Genomic DNA, 18,728 nt, shown 5'->3' with positions numbered 1-18,728 from the left:
AAAACGCTTGTTAAACACTCTCATAGTATATATTTTAAGTGAAGTATATATTTTAAGTGATTAATTGCATCCTTTTGGGAACCAGAACAAACTTACTAGAAGTGCTGTTTGTTTTCAAATCACCTACAAACACACACACACACACCACGAACACTAGAGAAAATAATTTCATCTGAAAGCCATCTTTTTTGTTAAACAAAACCATTATTTTTAGTGTTAAAAGAAATCCAGAGGTATGGTTAAAATAACAACAGAATGAACAAATATTTTATTGGCATGTTCATTGTTGTAAACATCTGGCATGGATAAAGTTTACCAAAACCGTTAACTGATTGATATAAATTAGACGGTATGTTCAAAACCAAAACAAAAATGAGATTGAATCCTCTATAGAATTATTTATAATTGATCTTATAATGTAGCAAAGCAAAATCTTACTTGTCTAAGTTTTGCAATGAAATCATGTTTACTGCATCAGTCTGTACCACATTCTGAACTACCAGAGTTTACTGGGAGATGTTCAAAGATGTCCAACTTAAAAAAAACACCTACATATAAAAGCTATGAATCAACTCCAGGAAAAATAATGTATGACTTGCAATGGTACTCCAAAATGCAAATTTGCAAGAGCCTCAAGACAAAATGTACAAAAATAAGTAGCTGACCCAAACAAAAACAAAAAACCCCAAAAACTCATTAACAAGGGAAAATTACAAATATAAGTACCCAGCATTGTCAAACAAAATGAATACAAATTTAAATAGGCAGCTATACTTTTAAATGTACACAGTGAATATTGATATGTGAAAACAACATTGTAAGCTGATGAAGTTCTGCTAATTCAGGAGGGCAGAGTTGTATTTACACACTGAATGAACAGGGAAGAAGTTGCCTGTACTCATAACCTAAATAAAAATCAGTTACAACACTTCTGCAAAATGAAACACCAACTGCTGGTATAAGTTTTGCTAAAAAATACTCTCCCCCTTCAGATATCTTGCTTTGTGGAAGAGAAATCCCCTAAGATTCAGCTAATTTTTTTAACTTTTCAGGGGCTGGGTTCCATCAATGTCATCACCTGTTCAGTCAATTTCCATTCCCATGCTTTTAAAAAGCCACCATCACATTTACTTCAGAAATCTTCCATGAGGTAATGTGTGTATTAGTGAAACAAACAAAAGATTCATTCATGGCCTTTGCACAGCTTTTATTATCAAGCTATGAATATCCTGTTTGAGGCTAGTTTACTAGCTACTGCTGTGTGCACACTGTCCTCGATTTTTGCTTATTACCCTCCCCACCCCGTTTTTGTATTTGTCTTTTTTTATTTGCACATCCCTTTTCTCTTTACAGTACATTGACTATAGTGCACAACATGATTCCGAGTCAAACAGTGACCTGACTGGGCACTGAACTTGATTGGGCTGCAGTTTTACCAATCAGTGCTGGTGTCTTCTCTTTACACCTAATGTCCTGCCATAATGGCACTACACAGTAGTAGTGTACCTCTCTCACACTTAACAAAAATAGTTCCCCAGAGAAAATGCTGAAATAAATATCAGTCTTGAGTCAAATCTTTATTTGGCGCTCCGTCCAGATATATCTTTAGTGCTTTTTCTTTACGAGGGGAGTAGGTCACACGGTGTCCAGTTTTCTGAAGTCTGCTACTTTCTTTTTTCATTAGCTCATTTCTTTGTTCTTCTGTCAGTTCCACCACTTCTTCAGTTTTATCTCTGGGTAAACAAAAAACAAAACAAAAAAATCAGCTCCAAAATAGTACCATATTTTTATCCTGCCTCATAATGAGAAGAGAGCCAGAGTTTTAAGAACATGTTCCTTCTATATAACCTGGGATGCATAACTATGGCCCCATACAGACAGGCCAAAATAAAGCTGCTTCAGCTCACTTTGGAGGTATGCCGTTTAGATGTTGCATGCATCCTAAGAGTTCAGAAGCCATGCCAAAGCCACGATCCAGTCCTAAGGACTGGAACACAGCTTCGGCGCAGCTTCCAGACTCTTAGGACTCATGCATCATTTAAACAGCATACCTCCAAAGTGACCCGAAGCAGCTTTATTTTGGCAGTCTATATGGGGCCTATATAATTCAGTACCAGAGCTGGATAATATACGGTGAATTTTTTAAAAATTGTGAAAATAAAGCTGTTTTTACTCAGTTTTGCACCATTCTTTTTGAATCACCCTGTATAGGCTGCTTTTCAAGTGGTTACCTTGGAACTGGCAGCTCCAATGATAAATCCAGAAACACGCAAGTGCTATAGAGTGCCAGATGAAAGGTGAAAGGAGGCTGTTGCTAAGACACTCTGCACTTTGAAAAGGGGCCCTGTGCCGATACTTATCTTCCCCCGAGCCACAGGTTCAAAAGGAGTCTGCCAGCAAACTAATTACTGACTAGTGCCTGCTGGGGAGACAAGCAAGGGAAGAAGTAACTATGTGCATCCAGTTCAGAGTTTCTAACAGGAACTGTCTCATTCTAAACCTATAGAACCTGGATGCCAAATGCTCAGTTAAGATAATTATTGGACATGCTACAGTGCAGAGCTGAGGAAAACACACATTATTGGCAGTATAGGAACTGGCACAGTTAAACAGATATGTAACATTTCCACAACTGCAATGTGTGTTTTAATGTATTTTGAGCATTTTAATCTTTTAAGCTTGATTTTAGCATTGAATTTGTTTTAATTATTGTAGTAATTTAATTCTATTTTAATGTACTATTTTTCTATTTTTTTAACTGTATGGTGGTTTTTAATGTTATAAGCGACCCTGAGTGTCCCAGCCTTGGGAGAAGGGTGGAATATAGATGATGGTTTTTGAGCTAGTGAAATAGGGAAAATCAAGGTTTATACACTCCCTGAATAGTGGCATTGGTTTCCAGAAACTTTCTCTTTTAGAGTAGTTATACCCTGCTTTTCAGCCACAAAGAACAAAAGTTCTCAGGGCAGTTTACAAAATATTAATCTGGCAGTCCCCTGTCTCAGGGCTTACATTCTAAATAAGACATGACACACAAGGGAAAAGGGAATGGCAGTAGGGAGGGAATTAAGTTGCAGCCTTCCTTAGCTGCAAATCCAACCATAGGCAGAATGCATTCTAAGGTACTTTTAAAAAGGTGGTATTGTGTTAGCCCATAGATATCAACATTATTAAAACAAGATTAGGAACAAACAGGGTTAGCAAGTCCACGTGGAATACCAAATTTAATCAGAGTGGCCATATCCACAGCACATTCCTGACAGCCCTAAACATCACTCTGAAATGCCAAGCTAAAAACTTACAGTATGGAAATTTAACATTAAAAAACTGATATACCTATAAAATATCACTGCTCCATCATCACAAATATAGAGAGGCCATACATTCAGTGTAGAAACCTTAGGATTCCAGTCCAAATCCTGATGGATTTCTAGAACAGAGATCTCACATGGAAATGTTCCTCTGCCCTGGAAAGAACAAAATGTACATTAACAAACATGTCTCTATGTGCACATGCACATATGTACAGAATGTAAAATGTGGCCCAATCCTACTACAGATGCTCAAATGCAAGCAAGGTGAAACCATATCTCAAACCATACTTTCACTTACTCTCCTCCCTCCCTGTAAATCAAGGGTGGGGAGGTTCTGACGAACTCCCATTCTCATCATGCGTCACCACCAGCCAAGATGAAGGAAGTTTTATAGTCAGGCTTATGACAGCATGGTTGTAGCTCCTCTCCTTATGGTGAGTCATGATGGAAATGGTAGTTCATCAGAACCTGGAGGGTGATAGATTCCCCACCCCTACTCTGAACACTCAATTCAGCCTACTGTCCTCTACTGTGCAATTCAAAAATCAACTCTTTGGCATAAGCAGAAGCACATGGGGTCAGTTTTAAGCTACTCACAGATATTAATACTGTGGGTGTTCAGAATAGCAACACTCCCCCCCCCCCCCATTACAGTGGAGTGTCCTGTGAGTGGAACTTAATTCACTCGCAGAAAGACCAGTAACTTTAAGAAAACAACTCACCTTTGCAAACTCAATACTTTCCAAAGGGATTCCACTAATTTCACTCAGCTGTTTAAAAAACAACATACAAGAATCAATTTATCTGATGTAGGTAAATGTAAGATAAACAGTTTCAAACAAATTGACTTTTCTTTGTCTTATTTTATAATATATAAATTTCCACATAAGAGGAGACATTTCAATTTATGTACAAATCTAGTTTTCATTTTTTAAAAAGCACATTCCTAGAATTTACAGAGATACCCTTAAAAAATACAGAAATAGGGACTAAGAGGATTAATAATGTACTCCTGTCAGGCCTTATGCTTTCCATTTAGCTTCCGTCTTATATCCTTTTGTTGTTATACAGCTTTTTTCCATTTTCAAAAAGTACAAGCAAAAACAAAATTCACCAATGCCCATTTTATCATATACTGAATATAAGTTGTAAATACTGGGTAAAATATTAATTGGGAAAATGAAAGCCCAGTCTTTAAGAGGAAGCATGATTTCATCATAATAATAATAATAATAATAATAATAATAATAATAATAATAATAATAATAAATAATAATAATAAAATGTATTTATATCAAGCCTCTCTACAAAATGCAATCGAGGCGGCTTATCAATAATTGCTGTGTCTTTCTCTGAGGGAATGGAAGAAGAAGGAAACACAACATGCTGCTTCCATCCAGCTCTCAGTAGTGACTCCTTCTGCTTCCAGAAGGGCAGCTGAGGAGCCATCTTTCCTGATCTGAAGGGGTGGGAGATTAGAGCACATGATCAGAAAGCAAAGGCTAAAAATAGAGGAAATTAAAAGTAGAGAATAAAGGGAACAAGGGGGTAAAACAGATGGGCCAAATAAAGCTGTTTCAAACTGCTTTGAAGGCGGGGCGTTTAGATGATGCACACCTCCAAAGTGGACAGAAACCGGACTGAAGCTGCACTCCAGGGCTAAAAACTGGAGCAAAGAGAACCTGCGATCATAGAATCATAGAGTTGGAAGAGACCACAAGGGCCATCCAGTCCAACCCCTATTCGGACTTAGCCCAGAAAAGGCACACCCTCAGCCCTGCATATAAATGTCCCGACAGGAAAGAGTGATACATCCTAATCCTAAAGCAAAATGCACCACTTCAGACACACATTTGAAAAGGACGGGGCTGAATGGCAATGTAAAAAAGTGAAAATGTGACACCTCCAATGGATAAAAGTACAACATACACAAATCAGACAATCCAAGAGAAAGCATGAGGTGAAGGGATTATACAATTGTGCTTTTCTAGTGTTTTACTGGGCACACCGATGCTCTGATGCCCGTAATGGTGGAGGATTGCAGGTGTGACTGTGTGGCAGATCAAAGGGGGTGGCAATCCAATGGGATGACATCTAGGCAGCAGGTAGTCGCTGGCGGTGTGTTTATGTAATGGTGTGCATTCATGGTGGGGAAATGGCAGAAAAATTATTACCCAGCGGCACAGCTTCACATCATGAGCATTTGGGCCGCCTTGGGAGTGGCTGGTGCATACAGGGGTTTTTGAAATGCTTCCAGAAAATGCAGGCTCGAGCTGCTTTTCCTGCCCATCTGTTCCGCCCTCACAGTCAACAAGTAATACACCAGCCCATAAGAGAATATAGTGTAAATCTGAGGTATATGTCCAATCATCTGGCCAATGGAATTCACCCACCAAATCTTGCCTTCTTTTTCTTCTCATCCCTTACGTCTTGTGTCTTTTAGATTTTATACTTGGAAGCAGAGACTAAGTACTGTAAAGCTGCTCTGGAAACATTTTTGGGTTGACAGATGGGATACATGTTAATGTATTTAAAAAAAAACTCTTTCCTTTACACAACAGCTCACCATTAGAATTTGTCTTGTCTGGATTTAGTTTCACAAGAGAATGGAACAGATAAGCCTGTAAACATACATTTAATTACCTTTTCTTTTAATTCATCAACACTACTACTCTCCAAAACTATTTCCTGAAAAGGTTCCAACTTCATCTCTGATGGCCTCCATCTTCTTGACAGAACAGCAAGTTGTGACATAGATTTCATTTTTTCTGCTCCTACAAAACATTTTAGAGGTACTGTTAAAATTAGCAGAATGAATACTCATCCTTCTGAACTACCACTATACTTTAACACATAAGAACTGTATATTGTCCCACTGAGGCTGTAATTTTATGTCCACTTAGCTGGGAGTAAGCATTATTAAATTTAGGGGATTTAATGTTAAATATGGTACATGTGTATAAAATTGGGCTCCTTAAAAAACTGCTTCACTTTAGATAAAGTTGTTACATAGTTTTTAATATAATTTAAATAGATTTCCATTAAGAAGCCAAGCCCTTCCTCCAGTCCATCTGCCTTGGTCCAGGCCTCGGAGGTGGAGAAGAACTGCTGGACCTGATCCCATTCCCCACCACCACTCCCTTCTCCTTTGTGTCGTGTCTTCTTAGATTGTAAGCCTGAGGGCAGGGAACCATCTAACTAAAAGATTTTATGTACAGCGCTGTGTAAATTTACAGCGCTTTATAAATAAAGGTTAATAATAATAATAATAATTTCTGACAATTACTATCATTAAATACTGGCAATGATAAATCATTAAATGAGCAGTACTATTACCATCAAGTACTTCTAGGAAAACCTCCAAGTTACTTGAAATATTAATATCTTCTTCATAAACATGGTAATCCAGAAACACAGTTCCTGGATTTTTCCAGGTTTTCTTTCTTAACCGGAATCTATAGGAACAAATGTAGAAAATATTAGTAAGTATTCACAAGTAATATATTTAGGTATTATAACTACTTGGTAATATTAATATCTAATGATCAAGCACCTTGAATTGATTCTAAGTTTCTAAGACATGAACTTCATTGTAATGTTCATTACCTGTCAATGGTCAGATCTAGCCCACATTGTTCCCTGAGTTGAGGAAGTAATTCCTCTTTTGACTGTCGCACGGTCATTCCTTTAGCAAAAACAGAATCTAAAAGAAACTTGCAGGGCTGTGAAAACAAATTTTGAATAATAATTGTTCAAAACAAAATAACAGTTTTCCTCTTTCACACACAGTACACAACTAGAAAAAGCTACTGCATCTCTAACTTTCTTCTTCTACAGAGACACAGGAAAATGGATTAAAATGGATTATATTATAATTTCTGAAATGTACAGCAAGAATACATTCCACTGAAGTTGTGCTGCTGGCAGCTACTACACAACTACTCTCACACTGGAAAATATGCCTGGGAGCAGGACTTCCTGGGGGGGAGGGACAGAAATTCCGGGGGGGGGGGCAGGACTTCTGCCTTCCTGGGACGGGACTTCCCCAGAGGCAGCTGAAGACCTGGGTGGGCAGGGGGAAGAAGAGAAACATGCTTCTTCCCGGGCCTTCAGCTTCCTTCCAAGAGACAAGTAAAGACAAGGGAAGGGAGGGGAAAGTTCCTCTTTTTCTCCTTGCCCTCTCGTGCCTTTAGCAGTCTCCCGGGCGGCAACTAATGGCACAGGAGGGTGGGGGAAGAGGAGGAACAGGCGTGCACCTGCTCCTACTCTTCCTCTGCCCTCCTTTCTCTCTGCATGCTCTCAGAAATGGCTTTGCGTGCCAGAGAGTGCACATGTGCTATAGGTTCACCACCACAGTATTAGACAATCATAAGGTGGGGAGTATGTAGATAAAAATTAAAGGGGAGGGAAACAACAAGGATGTTATGGTGGGAGTTTATTACAGACCCCCCCCCCAGTCAGATGGAGGAATTTGATGACACCTTTCTAGAACAGATGACTACACACTCAGAAAGGAGAGATGAAGTAGTGATGGGTGACTTCAACTATCCTGATATTTGCTGGAATTCAAACTCAGCCAAATCCTCAAGGTCTAGCAAATTCCTCACTTGCCTCAAAGACAATTTCATTTTCCAAAAGGTGGAAGAGGCAACAAGGGGGTCAGCTATTTTAGATCTGATCCTAACCAACAGGGATGACTTGGTTAATGGGGTGCAAGTGGTGGGATCCTTAGGTGGAAGTTACCATGTTCTCCTGGAGTTTCTTATACAATGGAAAGGAGAAGCCAGGCATAGTCAGACACGCATTCTAGACTTTAGGAGAGCTGATTTCAGTAAACTTAGAGAAATATTGGGGGGTGATCCCATGGTCAGGAGTACTAAAAGAGAAGGAAATTCAGGATGGATGGGATTATCTCAAAAGGGAGATACTGAAGACACAATTTCAAACAGTTCCAGTGAGGAAGAAAAATGGGAGGTGTCTCAAGAAACCAGGATGGATAACTAAGGAACTTTCAACTGAGCTAAGTTTTAAACGGAACATGTATAAGAAATATAAAAAACGGGGAAATCACCAAAGGGGAATTCAAACAAATAGCTAGCCTGTGTAGGGGTAAAGTCAGAAAAGCTAAAGCGCAGAATGAACTCAGGCTTGCTAGAGAGGTTAAGAACAATAAAAAGGGCTTTTTTGGATATGTCTGCAGCAAAAGGAAGAAGGAAACATTCGGGCCACTGCATGGAGAAGATGGCAAAATGCTAACAGAAAAGAGAGAAAAGGCAGAATTACTCAACATCTTCTTTGTCTCTGTGTTCTCAGAAAAGGAAAAGGGTGCTCAACCTGAGGATAATGAAGCAGAGGACAGAATAGGGGAATTTCAGCACATAATAAGTAAAGAGATAGTACAGGAATACCTTGTTACTCTAAATGAATATAAGTCTCCAGTGCCAGATGAACTATATCCAAGAATATTAAAATAACTGGTAAATGTAATATCGGAGCCATTGGCAATAATCTTTGAGAACTTTGAGCAGACTGGAGGAGGGCAAACATTGTCCCCATCTTCAAAAAGGGGAAAAAGAGGATCCCAACAATTATCGTCCAGTTAGTCTGACATCAATACCAGGAAAGATTCTAGAGCAGATCATTAAACAGAGAGTCTGTGAACATTTAGAAGGCAATTCCATAATCACAAAGTGTTAACATAGGTTTCAGAGAAACAAGTCATGCCAGACAAATCTTATCTCTTTCTTTGATAAAATTACCAGCTTGGTAGATGAAGGGAATGCTGTGGATATAGTATATCTTGATTTCAGTAAGGCCTTTGACAAAGTTTCCCATGATATTCTTGCAAACAAGCTTGTAAACTGTGGGCTAGACAAGGTAACTGTTACATGGATTTGTAATTGGTTGACTGGCTGAACTCAATGGCTCCTTTTCATCCTGGAAAGAAGTGACCAGTGGGGTCCCACAGAGTTCTGTCCTGGACCCAGTGCTGTTCAACATCTTTATCAATGACTTGGGAGGACATAATTAGGGGCATACTTATCAAATTTGCAGATGACACCAAATTAGGAGGACTAATTAATACTCCAGAGGACAGGACCAACATTCAAAATGACCTGAATAGACTAGAAAGCTGGGCCAAAGCTAACAAAATGAATTCCATCACAGAGAAATGTAAGGTACTGCACTTAGGGCGGAAAGATGAAATACACAGATATAGGATGGGGGACACCTGGCTAACAAGACCACCTGTGAAAGGGATTTGGGAGTCCAAGTAGACCAAAAGTTGAACACGAGTCAACAGTGTGATGTGGCAGCTATCAAGGCCAATGCAATTTTAGGCTGCATCAATAAAAGTATAGTGTCTAAATCAAGAGAAGTAATAGTTCCACTCTATTCTGCTTTGGTCGGGCCTCACCTGGAATATTGTGTCCAGTTATGGGCACCACAATTCTAAAAGGACATTGAGAAACTGGAGCGTGTCCAAAGTAGGGTGACTAAAATGGTGAAGGGTCTGGAAACCATGTCCTATGAGGAACGACTTAGGGAGCTGGGGATGTTTAGCTTGGAGAAGAGTAGGTTAAGAGGTGATATAGTGGCCCTGTTTAAATATTTGAAGGGATGTTATATTGAGGAGGGAACAAGCTTGTTTTCTGCTGCTCCAGAGAACAGGACCTGGAACAATGTATGCAGGCTACAGGAAAAGAGATTCCACCTCAATATTAGGGGGAACTTCCTGACAGTAAGGGCTGTCGGAGTGTGGTGGATGGCCATCTGTCGGGGATGCTTTGATTGAGAGTTCCTGCATGGCAGGAGGTTGGACTGGTTGGCCCATGTGATCTCTTCCAACTCTGCAATTCTATTATTCTAAGTGGTCCCAGTTAATTAAGAGCTGTTGTACCATCAAATATATAAACTATAGAAAGCCCAATCTTTTGCACGGTAAACTAATGAATTTTCAGAGCTTTCAAGCCTTACTTACCTCAGGATCATTTACCAATAATTGATAAACTTTGACTCTGTATTCTCCTTTCTTCAGTGCTCTACCAAGCCTAATTGTTATCTGGGGGGGGGGGGGGAGGGGGGAATTAAAAAATCCCAACAAATTAGAGGGCAACACAGTCTTAACATCAACACAGAATGTTGTCAATACAGTTAAGAATCTCAACAACCACAGAGACTACATACTTTTCTGTTTGTGACAATACCAAAAGGCATGGGAAATGGCTGAACTGGAAAACTAAATAATCATCATTGAGTGAGAAAGGAACAATTACTTCATGTATGTGACTGAGAACATATATGGTACCAAGAATTCTGGACACATCTATTCCTTTACACATTTCAGTCTCACTGAGCATTTCAAGTCAAGATTAAACTTCTATGAGATACAAACAGTAGGATCCAAAAAAGGATCAGTGAAATTCTACTTGTGTGACCAGACAGTTCTTGGCACCTCACACCAACTGTAGCTCCTCCAACCCCTTCTTGCATGCTAAACCTGCAGCTGAGGGACAAAGGCACAAAAGTGAGCAAAGTTTGACTTGCAGGCGGTCTGTAGGAGTAGAATATATTTTTCCCTCCCAAATGCCCAGTGCCCAATGATCTCTAGGGTTATGGAGGGCATTTCTACCATAGTTGGTGCCTATCCTCCTGACCCCTAAGGGTCAGAGCATTTTTTTTTCCAAAAAATTTTCTTGTTTGCCCTAAAATACCTTCTAGAGACCCAGGAAGACCCCAAAACATGCCTCTGTGTCCCCTAGAAGATGTATGGGAGAAACTGAGAGAATATCTATATAGACAGATTGATAGGTGTGTGTATGAGGGGGGGGGATGGCCCTTCAAGGTCTTCTGGAGGGCTAATGCAGCCCTGTAATCTTCCACAATTGCCATCAAAGGAAACTGTGGAATGCTTCATGATATGGCACTAGCAGCTGCAGCGCAACTTTATTGTAACCCGCCTTGAATCCCATTGTGGAAGAAAGGCGGGATATAAATCCTGGAAATAAATAAATAAACTATGAAGCTGAAGAGTATCCAACTGAGTTTCTTTGCAAGTCAAAGTGCCTTTTTCATCCACACAAGGTAACTCTGCCACCCAAGTTACTATATGTACCCAAGATAACTGACCAATCTTTTGCTAAAAGGAGGTTGAACAAGAATGTTTTTCAGTCCAATGTTCCTGAATAGACTATTGGTTTGTACAACTCATCTAGCCCCCCTGAAGAACAATATGGTCAAAAGAGTTACAAGTTAGTAATGTCACATTAGTAACACATACACTGGAATAACCAGTCAATTTGTACAAAGTTTCTTAGATAACTCCAATTATATATGGTAAATATTTTATAGATACTGAGTTGCTATTATATTCACAATATAAAGCCCTCTATTCTGGTCTCACTATACATTTTTCAATATTCAACAGCAGAGGTGCTAACCTTGTTGTCATCTGAAAAGGATGAAAGTGTTTCATTTAGTCGAATACTCTCAAATTCCTGATTGTTGGCATAAACTCGAAAGACCTTAAACTGAGAGGAAGGAACACCAACAAATGGCTCCAATTGTAGTTTAAAGGCAGAAAGCGTAATTCTTTTATCAACATGAATCAACAACCCTGGGTGAAAAGAAAAAGAAAAGAAGCTAGTATTTACAGCAGCCACCTGTGTTAAGTAACCATTGTTTGTAATTTGGTGCTACCAAATTGAAATGTGCATGGCACCACTGCAGTGATATCCCCACAGCTGCACTGGAACAACTAATTGTAAGGTCGCAGGGAAAGCTAGTCTGGAGAGTTTGTTGCTGGACAAGGAGAATGGCTTAAATGAAGAACCAGACCTTACAGTTGACCTTGAGTGCTATCACTGTTGTTTCTAACATAAGCTACTTTGATGCCTTAAACAGTAAGTCTGATATTACTTTAAGTAATCAAGATCCAACAGTATGAAACATCTAGTCTGTGTATCTCCTCCCTTGCCATCAACCAAAGTTACAGGGATCTGGGGAGGGCTTTAAATTTCTTAGGCTACTGATAGTATAAATCTGTACTCTCTCACACAGCTTACAACCTGGACACAAACAGATGGTAAAACATTCATACTGGCTTCTGGTTTTATTCTTTATTAATATCCATTAAAAATTAATGGTTCTGAGATGAAATACTACAAGATGAGCATCTTCGAATTACTTAAGTTAATTAGAAATGAAGCATTGTGACCACAAAATAACACACCAAGATCATTAATGTCTACTGTGAATGGCAGTGGCTTATGGATACAGAAACAGTTAAAATTACAAGACCAAATCAAACAAGCAAAAAATGTATGAAGAATCCACTACATATCATGTTTTCTGGAAGACCACAGATAAGCAATGATTCAATCATCTATGGATCAACATATGTTGGTTTTTTTAAAAAAAAAAGTCTTGCCCAAGTATGTCAAATATTCCTGTGACTTTTTTTTTTTTAGAGCTTAGACAATTTTCTCCAATACATTATCTCATATTTATATAAACAATAGCAGGATCCTAATCTCTTCTGCCTATGGAAGAGCTCCTCTCATCTGTAAAAAGGAATCAATGGATGTATCTCAAAGATGCCTCCCTCATTTCCCCAGAGGGTCCCCACATCCTCTGGAGCAGGTTTGCTCAGAATGTAGCGAGCTGCAAGAGAAGGGAAACTGGGGAAATTGTTTTCCCACATCTTTTACTGGTGGGACCATTCTATAAGCAGAACCCTACTGAGGCGACAGTCCTGCTGGAGTGTGATGTCACATCAAAGCATATGCACACCCACATACTCTCACATACAAAAAACAAATACAGTGGGCCCTTCCCTTATGTGAGGGGATACATTCCGGATCCCCCTGCATAAGGAAAATTCCGTATATGCTCGTGCACTCATTGTAAACATGGGGCATGTGCGTACCATTTGTTTACTTGTTGCATGGCTTCAGCCTAAGCTTGAAGCTGTGTATAGTGTGCCCAAGTATGGTGCACTGTACTTGTATATATGGTGGACTGGATCCAGAGTTACTCTTCTGTGATCAGAATTTACTAGATGGTGGGACAGATGAGAAGAAATGGCAATTTTTCGCAATCATTTCCCTCAGCGCACAACACTACCTTGTATACTGCTACAAAGTTTCTCTTGTGCCTCCAAAGCAACCTTTAGGGGAAACACTAAAGGGTGCTATAGGAAGAATGAACTAGAAAAAAGAAATCACCTCCTTCTGTCAATAAAGTCTTATAAGTGAAATTCCTCCCAAAGATAGGGCTTTGGAATAAGGAACAGGCTCCTTTCAGTAGTTTGTCATGCAAGTAACACCTACTGAAATCCAAGAGCGATGTCCCTTATTTTACCCTTATTTCTGCAGGTAGCTTGGATCCAATTTATTTTTCTAACACGTCTATGCTCCCACACATTTTGAATACCTAGACATGTCTTTTTGTTCTCTATGCTGTGTGTCTATGTTTGTAAATTGAGAAGATTTGTAGAATGACATACAAATGTAAATTACAGGTGGCTTTTCATATCCACAGATTCTTTATCCACAGATTCAAACATCCATTGCTTGAAAATATTCCAAAAAATAATAAATTCCAAAAAGAAACCTTGATATTGTTATTTTATATAAGGGACATCATTTTACTATGCCACCATATTTAATGGCACCTGAGCATCCATGGATTTTGGTATCCAGGGGGAGTCTTGGAACCAAAGCCCCGCAGATACCAAGGGCCCACTGTACATAATTTCTAGATTCATGCCCTACATTGTGTTTTTCTTCATACGTACATTTTTGTCCCTCTCCTGCACCTTCTTCTGCGATGTAGGGTTGTGCCTTGAAGTACATATATTGAGTTTCTCCCCTGCTCTTTCCACTTTCATCATATTCACTGTCAGTTCCAGAATCCTCTTCAGCTGTATCCCACGTCTCTTTTTTCCCTTCATTGGCTTTGGATCTCCTGCTGCTTGTTATGCTGTGTGAGTCAAGTCCATTAGCCAAGGGCATAGGGGCACTGTCTACATTGCACAATGTGTCACTGCTGTGGCTAGAACTAAGGATATCACTGTCCACTGAACTTGTACTTCTGTCATTATTCAGATCAGAATCTGACCTCTCCTCTGACTGAAAATTATCAGGATCAGAAACCTGAATTTGGTTTTCAAGTTCTCGGTTTTCTGTTGACGTTGATGAATCTGCTTCATTTGAAGGTGATTCAATGTTTTCAAAGTCACTTGCCTCTGTACTCTTGCTGCTGTCCCCATTATCCCCCTCTTGCTGCTGCTGCTGCTGCTGCAGAGACAAAGTTTTAAGTTTTTCAGTGCTCTCTTCTAGAATAGCTTCTACTGATTTCATATTACCTAAAGGTCCTTTCACTCTATCACAAATTTCATCTAAGTTGCCAGAATCTCCACTGGCTTTCTGAAAAACTGTCCTTCTTATCTGTGTTCCAGGAGACTGTTCTGGTAATGAAACATACAGTCTAATTGTATTTGCATGGCGATCCAGGAGTTTCCATAACTGTGACTCTGTAAATGCCAGCTGTCGATCATGTGACTCTGAACTTTCAATAAATACCTAAAATGTAAAATCAGACATGATTGGTGAAATTCAGAAAACTGTCACACCCTGTATATTATACCATTTAATTATTTTAATATGTTTTCACAGACAATTTGAGATAAAGGTTATTTTAAACAAAGTTGTGTGATAGGGTGGATTTTTTTTTTTAAAAAAATCAAAAACAAATTGGAATGAAAAATAACTTACTTTATTGCTTCTAAAAAAGCCTTCAGTTTTAAGAGTTTTGTTGGCTACATTGAGAAGACGCAAATCATTGTAGCAACGCTCCAGCACTACTCGCATTGTTTCAGCAGGCAAATGTATAGCCTAAAATGGCAGAAAGAAATGAGACATACTTTATTTCTGTAATACTGTATTTCTATAAACTGCATTGGTCATGTTTATCTACCAGAGGGGAGAGGGGAACAATACCATGGGAGACCAAATCAATACACTACTCTGAGTTCAGAATCAACTGTATAATACAAGAGGATGTGATCAATTTACCTTTGAAATTAGATGCTTGAATTCTGTGACTGTCTGGTTCAAATATGCACGAACACTAATAGGAGGAGCCACAGTTTCTTGTTTAAGGTCAACAACATGAACTTTTACCATGACTTCTGTCAGAATAAGAAAATACATATTATATGTGAAGTTACATTAATTAAAAAGAAGAGTGCTGCTATAAACTTCAACAGTTCCTTAAGTTGTTTAATAAGTAGCTAACTTAATACCTCGTCAGAGAAATTACTTATGTTGTATGCCCTCAAGTCATTTCTGATTTATGACAACCCAAAGACAAGGCTATCACAGGGTTTTCTTGGCAAAGCTGGTTCAGAGGGAGTTCACCAGTGCTTTCCTCTAAGGCTGAGAAAGTGTGACTTGGTCAAGTGGGTTTCCATGGAGATTTGAATTCTGGTCTCCAGAAACCTAGTCCACCACTCAAACCACTACACTACATTGGCTCTCACAATAAAACACTTAGGCAGGTTACAGACCGCCCGTTTGGGGTGGCCTGCACCCGCCCCTTTCCCCGGAACGGCAGCCTCCAAGGCCCCGATCCGCCGCTTTCCAGGCCGCTTCCCTGCAGCCTGGAAAGGGGTGTCCTTGGGGCTTCAAACCCCAAGGACACCCGATGGCGGCAGGGAGGAGGAGAAAGGGGCCACTTGACCCCTTTCTCCTTTGCGTCGCTGGCGCAGCCATCTGAAGGCTGCGCCAGCGACTCAAACTGCAAAAGGAACTCCTTTTTGCACCGCAGAAAGGGCGCTCTAGTCGCCCTCGCGCGGTGTGACAACATCATGTCCGCGCTACCTCATTTGGAGGCGGCGCGTTCGTGATGTCGTAATGGCGGCGCCTGTGTGCATAGGGCGCTGCCATTTTGTGCACGCTCCATGCGTGCTAGGATTGGGGGCGTCCGGAAAGGAAGCCCCTTTCTAACCCAAGGATGCGCGTAGCGCGTACTTTTAGGCCCGTGTGTAATGGGCCTTAGTGAACATTTTAAAACTGTGTGGAGTTGTGTAATTTAGAGATCTATTTAAAAGAATTTGCTTCCCTTACAGTCTGCCCTCTGTACTCGCAGATTTGCCATCTGTAGATTTCAGCATCCGCAGATTGAAGACAATGGGACCCGAGCATCCATAGATTTTGGTATCCATGGGGGGTTCCAGAACAGATCCCACACAGATACCAAGGGCCCACTGTACAAAAATAGAACAATTTTATAACACATTACGTACCACCAGGTTTATAGCATTGGAAAGTCTGATCTGGCCGCCTTGTTTCCAGGAGAAGGTCAAACATATACGTTGACTTAACACCTCCAAGCAAGATTCCCATTGGTGTGTCCTCTTCACCTTCATAGGATCGTTCCAAATAATCATGAAACTCATCGTATTTAACAAGCCGACAGCAGTTCAAAGGAACTGCCTCTTCTAAATCCATTATCTAAAACAAATGCAAAGGTGAAGAATAATACATCCAGATGCTGTCATTTCTGATCAAAATTTACTGGATAAAACTAGAAGAAATAGTGGATAAGGAAATAATAAGGAAACCTATTATTTCCATTTTGCAGTTTCAGCAAGTAAGTCTAGCTACCTTGTTTCCTCGTTAAGGAAGTTAACTTTTAAGATACATATTCATACTTTCAGAAGTAGAAAAACAGTTATTCTGGAATCCCCACCATAAGAAGTGAATGAGAAAGGTTGCAAGGTCTCCACTACAGTAGAGCCTTGCCTTACGCAGTGATCCATTCCGGACCTCCCCTTGCGTAAGGCAATTACCGTGTAAACTCGAGCCCCATTCAATAGAATGGGGCTTGTGCTTGCAGCAGCATGATGCGTGTGCGCCACATACACACACACCATTCAATGCATTGCAGAGCGGCCTACGAGTAAAGTGGAAGCCACATATGGAGTGGGCACGTTGTATTTAAAATTCAGACTTGCATATTATTTTCCTCATTCAGAAAAAGTGTTGTAGGTAGCTGAGTTAGTTGCACAGACTACTAAGATGGTATCTTAAATTATGCAAGTATGTTTATCATTACATTTGATGTTGATAACACTCATTTACTCCTTTTTCCAAACAGACATGAGATAATTAAAAATATATATACTATGGTCTAGAATCAAGATCAAAAGAGCCCAACAACACAGGTATGGGAAGCACTTTCATGATCAAATGCGACTTGTCACAAAATTCCTCTCTTCTATCTACATAGCATTCTGCTACTAATGATTCCTCTACCCCTTAGATTGGCAGCAGCCCCTGCCCCCACAAAAAGAGGGAAATATAAAGGGTGGACTAAACCACTCTCCAGACTCATAGGCCAGAATACTGTTTGCAATTTATGTTGGCATAATATACTATTAAACCAGTGCATATACTTTTTCATTTGTTTTGGAAAGAAGTATCCACTACCTCCTGGTGCAGCAATCGCTCCCCATGCAACCGCTGTTTAAAAAGGCCAGGGCACACCCCCATGGCCAATCGGTGACCAGGGGATGGAGACACTTTGAACAACCTGTGGCTATACCTGTTCAAGTAGAAACAATGAAAAACCACTGAGTCCCTGGAATGCCATCAAGTATGCTGGAGGTCTAGGAAAGTCATAGGGCACGTTCCCACCGTGAAATGAATCAAATTGCTGATTGGTGTAAAAAAACGTTGTTCCCATTTGAAACTAGTTCCTGTCATATTTAGATGGATTTCTGTCGTGATATAGTGGGGCAATTTTCAAGAGAGTAGTTTTTTAGCGGTTTTTTAAAAAGAAGAATTGATTCTGAAGTGTGTTCAGCATGGGAACAACAGATAAGAATCACAGCATTCTGGAGGGGAGTGACTAACAGCAGAGGGGTGTTTACCATCCCTCCCCAGTTTTTTGCAGATCCATCATTTCCCCTCCCCGCCTTTGTGGTGCATTATGTTTTTTTTTTTTAAATTGATAGAAAATTCTATTCATTTGATTTTGCAACTACATACAAAGACAAGTGGTTGTTATACCAATGCACCAATTCTTCGATCCATTTATTTAAAAAAAACGATTGAACACGCTCTGCCCCCCTCCTCCTGCCTCCTCCCTCTCCTGCCCCTCTGACCCTTTCTCCTCCTAGTCCCTCTTTGTCCCCCTTGTGCTGCTCTGACCCTTCCTTGTCATCCTCTTCCCCCTCCTCTGCCCCCCCCCGGCTTGTCAAGAGACCTCCAGTGCCTGCCAGCGCTGCATACGTCACTAATGACTGACATGGAATTTGAAGTGGTGCAAACTAATGGGGATGACAATCATGCCAAAAAAGAAGCAATTACAAAGGGGTAATGAAAAGATTCAGTTCCACAGTGGGAA

At 40.1% G+C, this 18,728-nt stretch overlaps 1 protein-coding gene across 3 annotated transcripts in view; it reads right to left on the bottom strand.

Annotated features, from left to right (window-relative positions):
- Positions 1-239: 239 nt before the first annotated feature.
- Positions 240-18,728, bottom strand: part of USP47 (ubiquitin specific peptidase 47) — an 83,129-nt gene continuing 64,640 nt past the window's right edge. For all 3 annotated transcript variants that reach the window (XM_089521186.1, XM_089521187.1, XM_089521188.1), the window contains 12 exons: positions 16,624-16,831; positions 15,392-15,507; positions 15,092-15,211; positions 14,113-14,899; positions 11,756-11,931; positions 10,297-10,377; positions 6,921-7,036; positions 6,651-6,769; positions 5,958-6,088; positions 4,037-4,084; positions 3,337-3,467; positions 240-1,733 (listed from right to left, as the gene is read on the bottom strand). In XM_089521186.1, coding sequence (XP_089377312.1) covers positions 1,559-1,733; positions 3,337-3,467; positions 4,037-4,084; positions 5,958-6,088; positions 6,651-6,769; positions 6,921-7,036; positions 10,297-10,377; positions 11,756-11,931; positions 14,113-14,899; positions 15,092-15,211; positions 15,392-15,507; positions 16,624-16,831 — 2,208 coding nt within the window. In that variant the 3' untranslated portion in view covers positions 240-1,558. The remainder of the gene's footprint in view (positions 1,734-3,336; positions 3,468-4,036; positions 4,085-5,957; positions 6,089-6,650; positions 6,770-6,920; positions 7,037-10,296; positions 10,378-11,755; positions 11,932-14,112; positions 14,900-15,091; positions 15,212-15,391; positions 15,508-16,623; positions 16,832-18,728) is intronic.

This window comes from Sceloporus occidentalis, unplaced genomic scaffold (assembly GCF_023333645.1).
Source record: "Sceloporus occidentalis isolate IW3139 unplaced genomic scaffold, rSceOcc1.0.p SCAF_4, whole genome shotgun sequence".
NCBI lineage: Eukaryota > Metazoa > Chordata > Lepidosauria > Squamata > Phrynosomatidae > Sceloporus > Sceloporus occidentalis.
The sequence above is the reverse complement of the archived record's forward strand: the minus strand, read 5'-3'. Positions and strand labels throughout refer to the sequence as shown.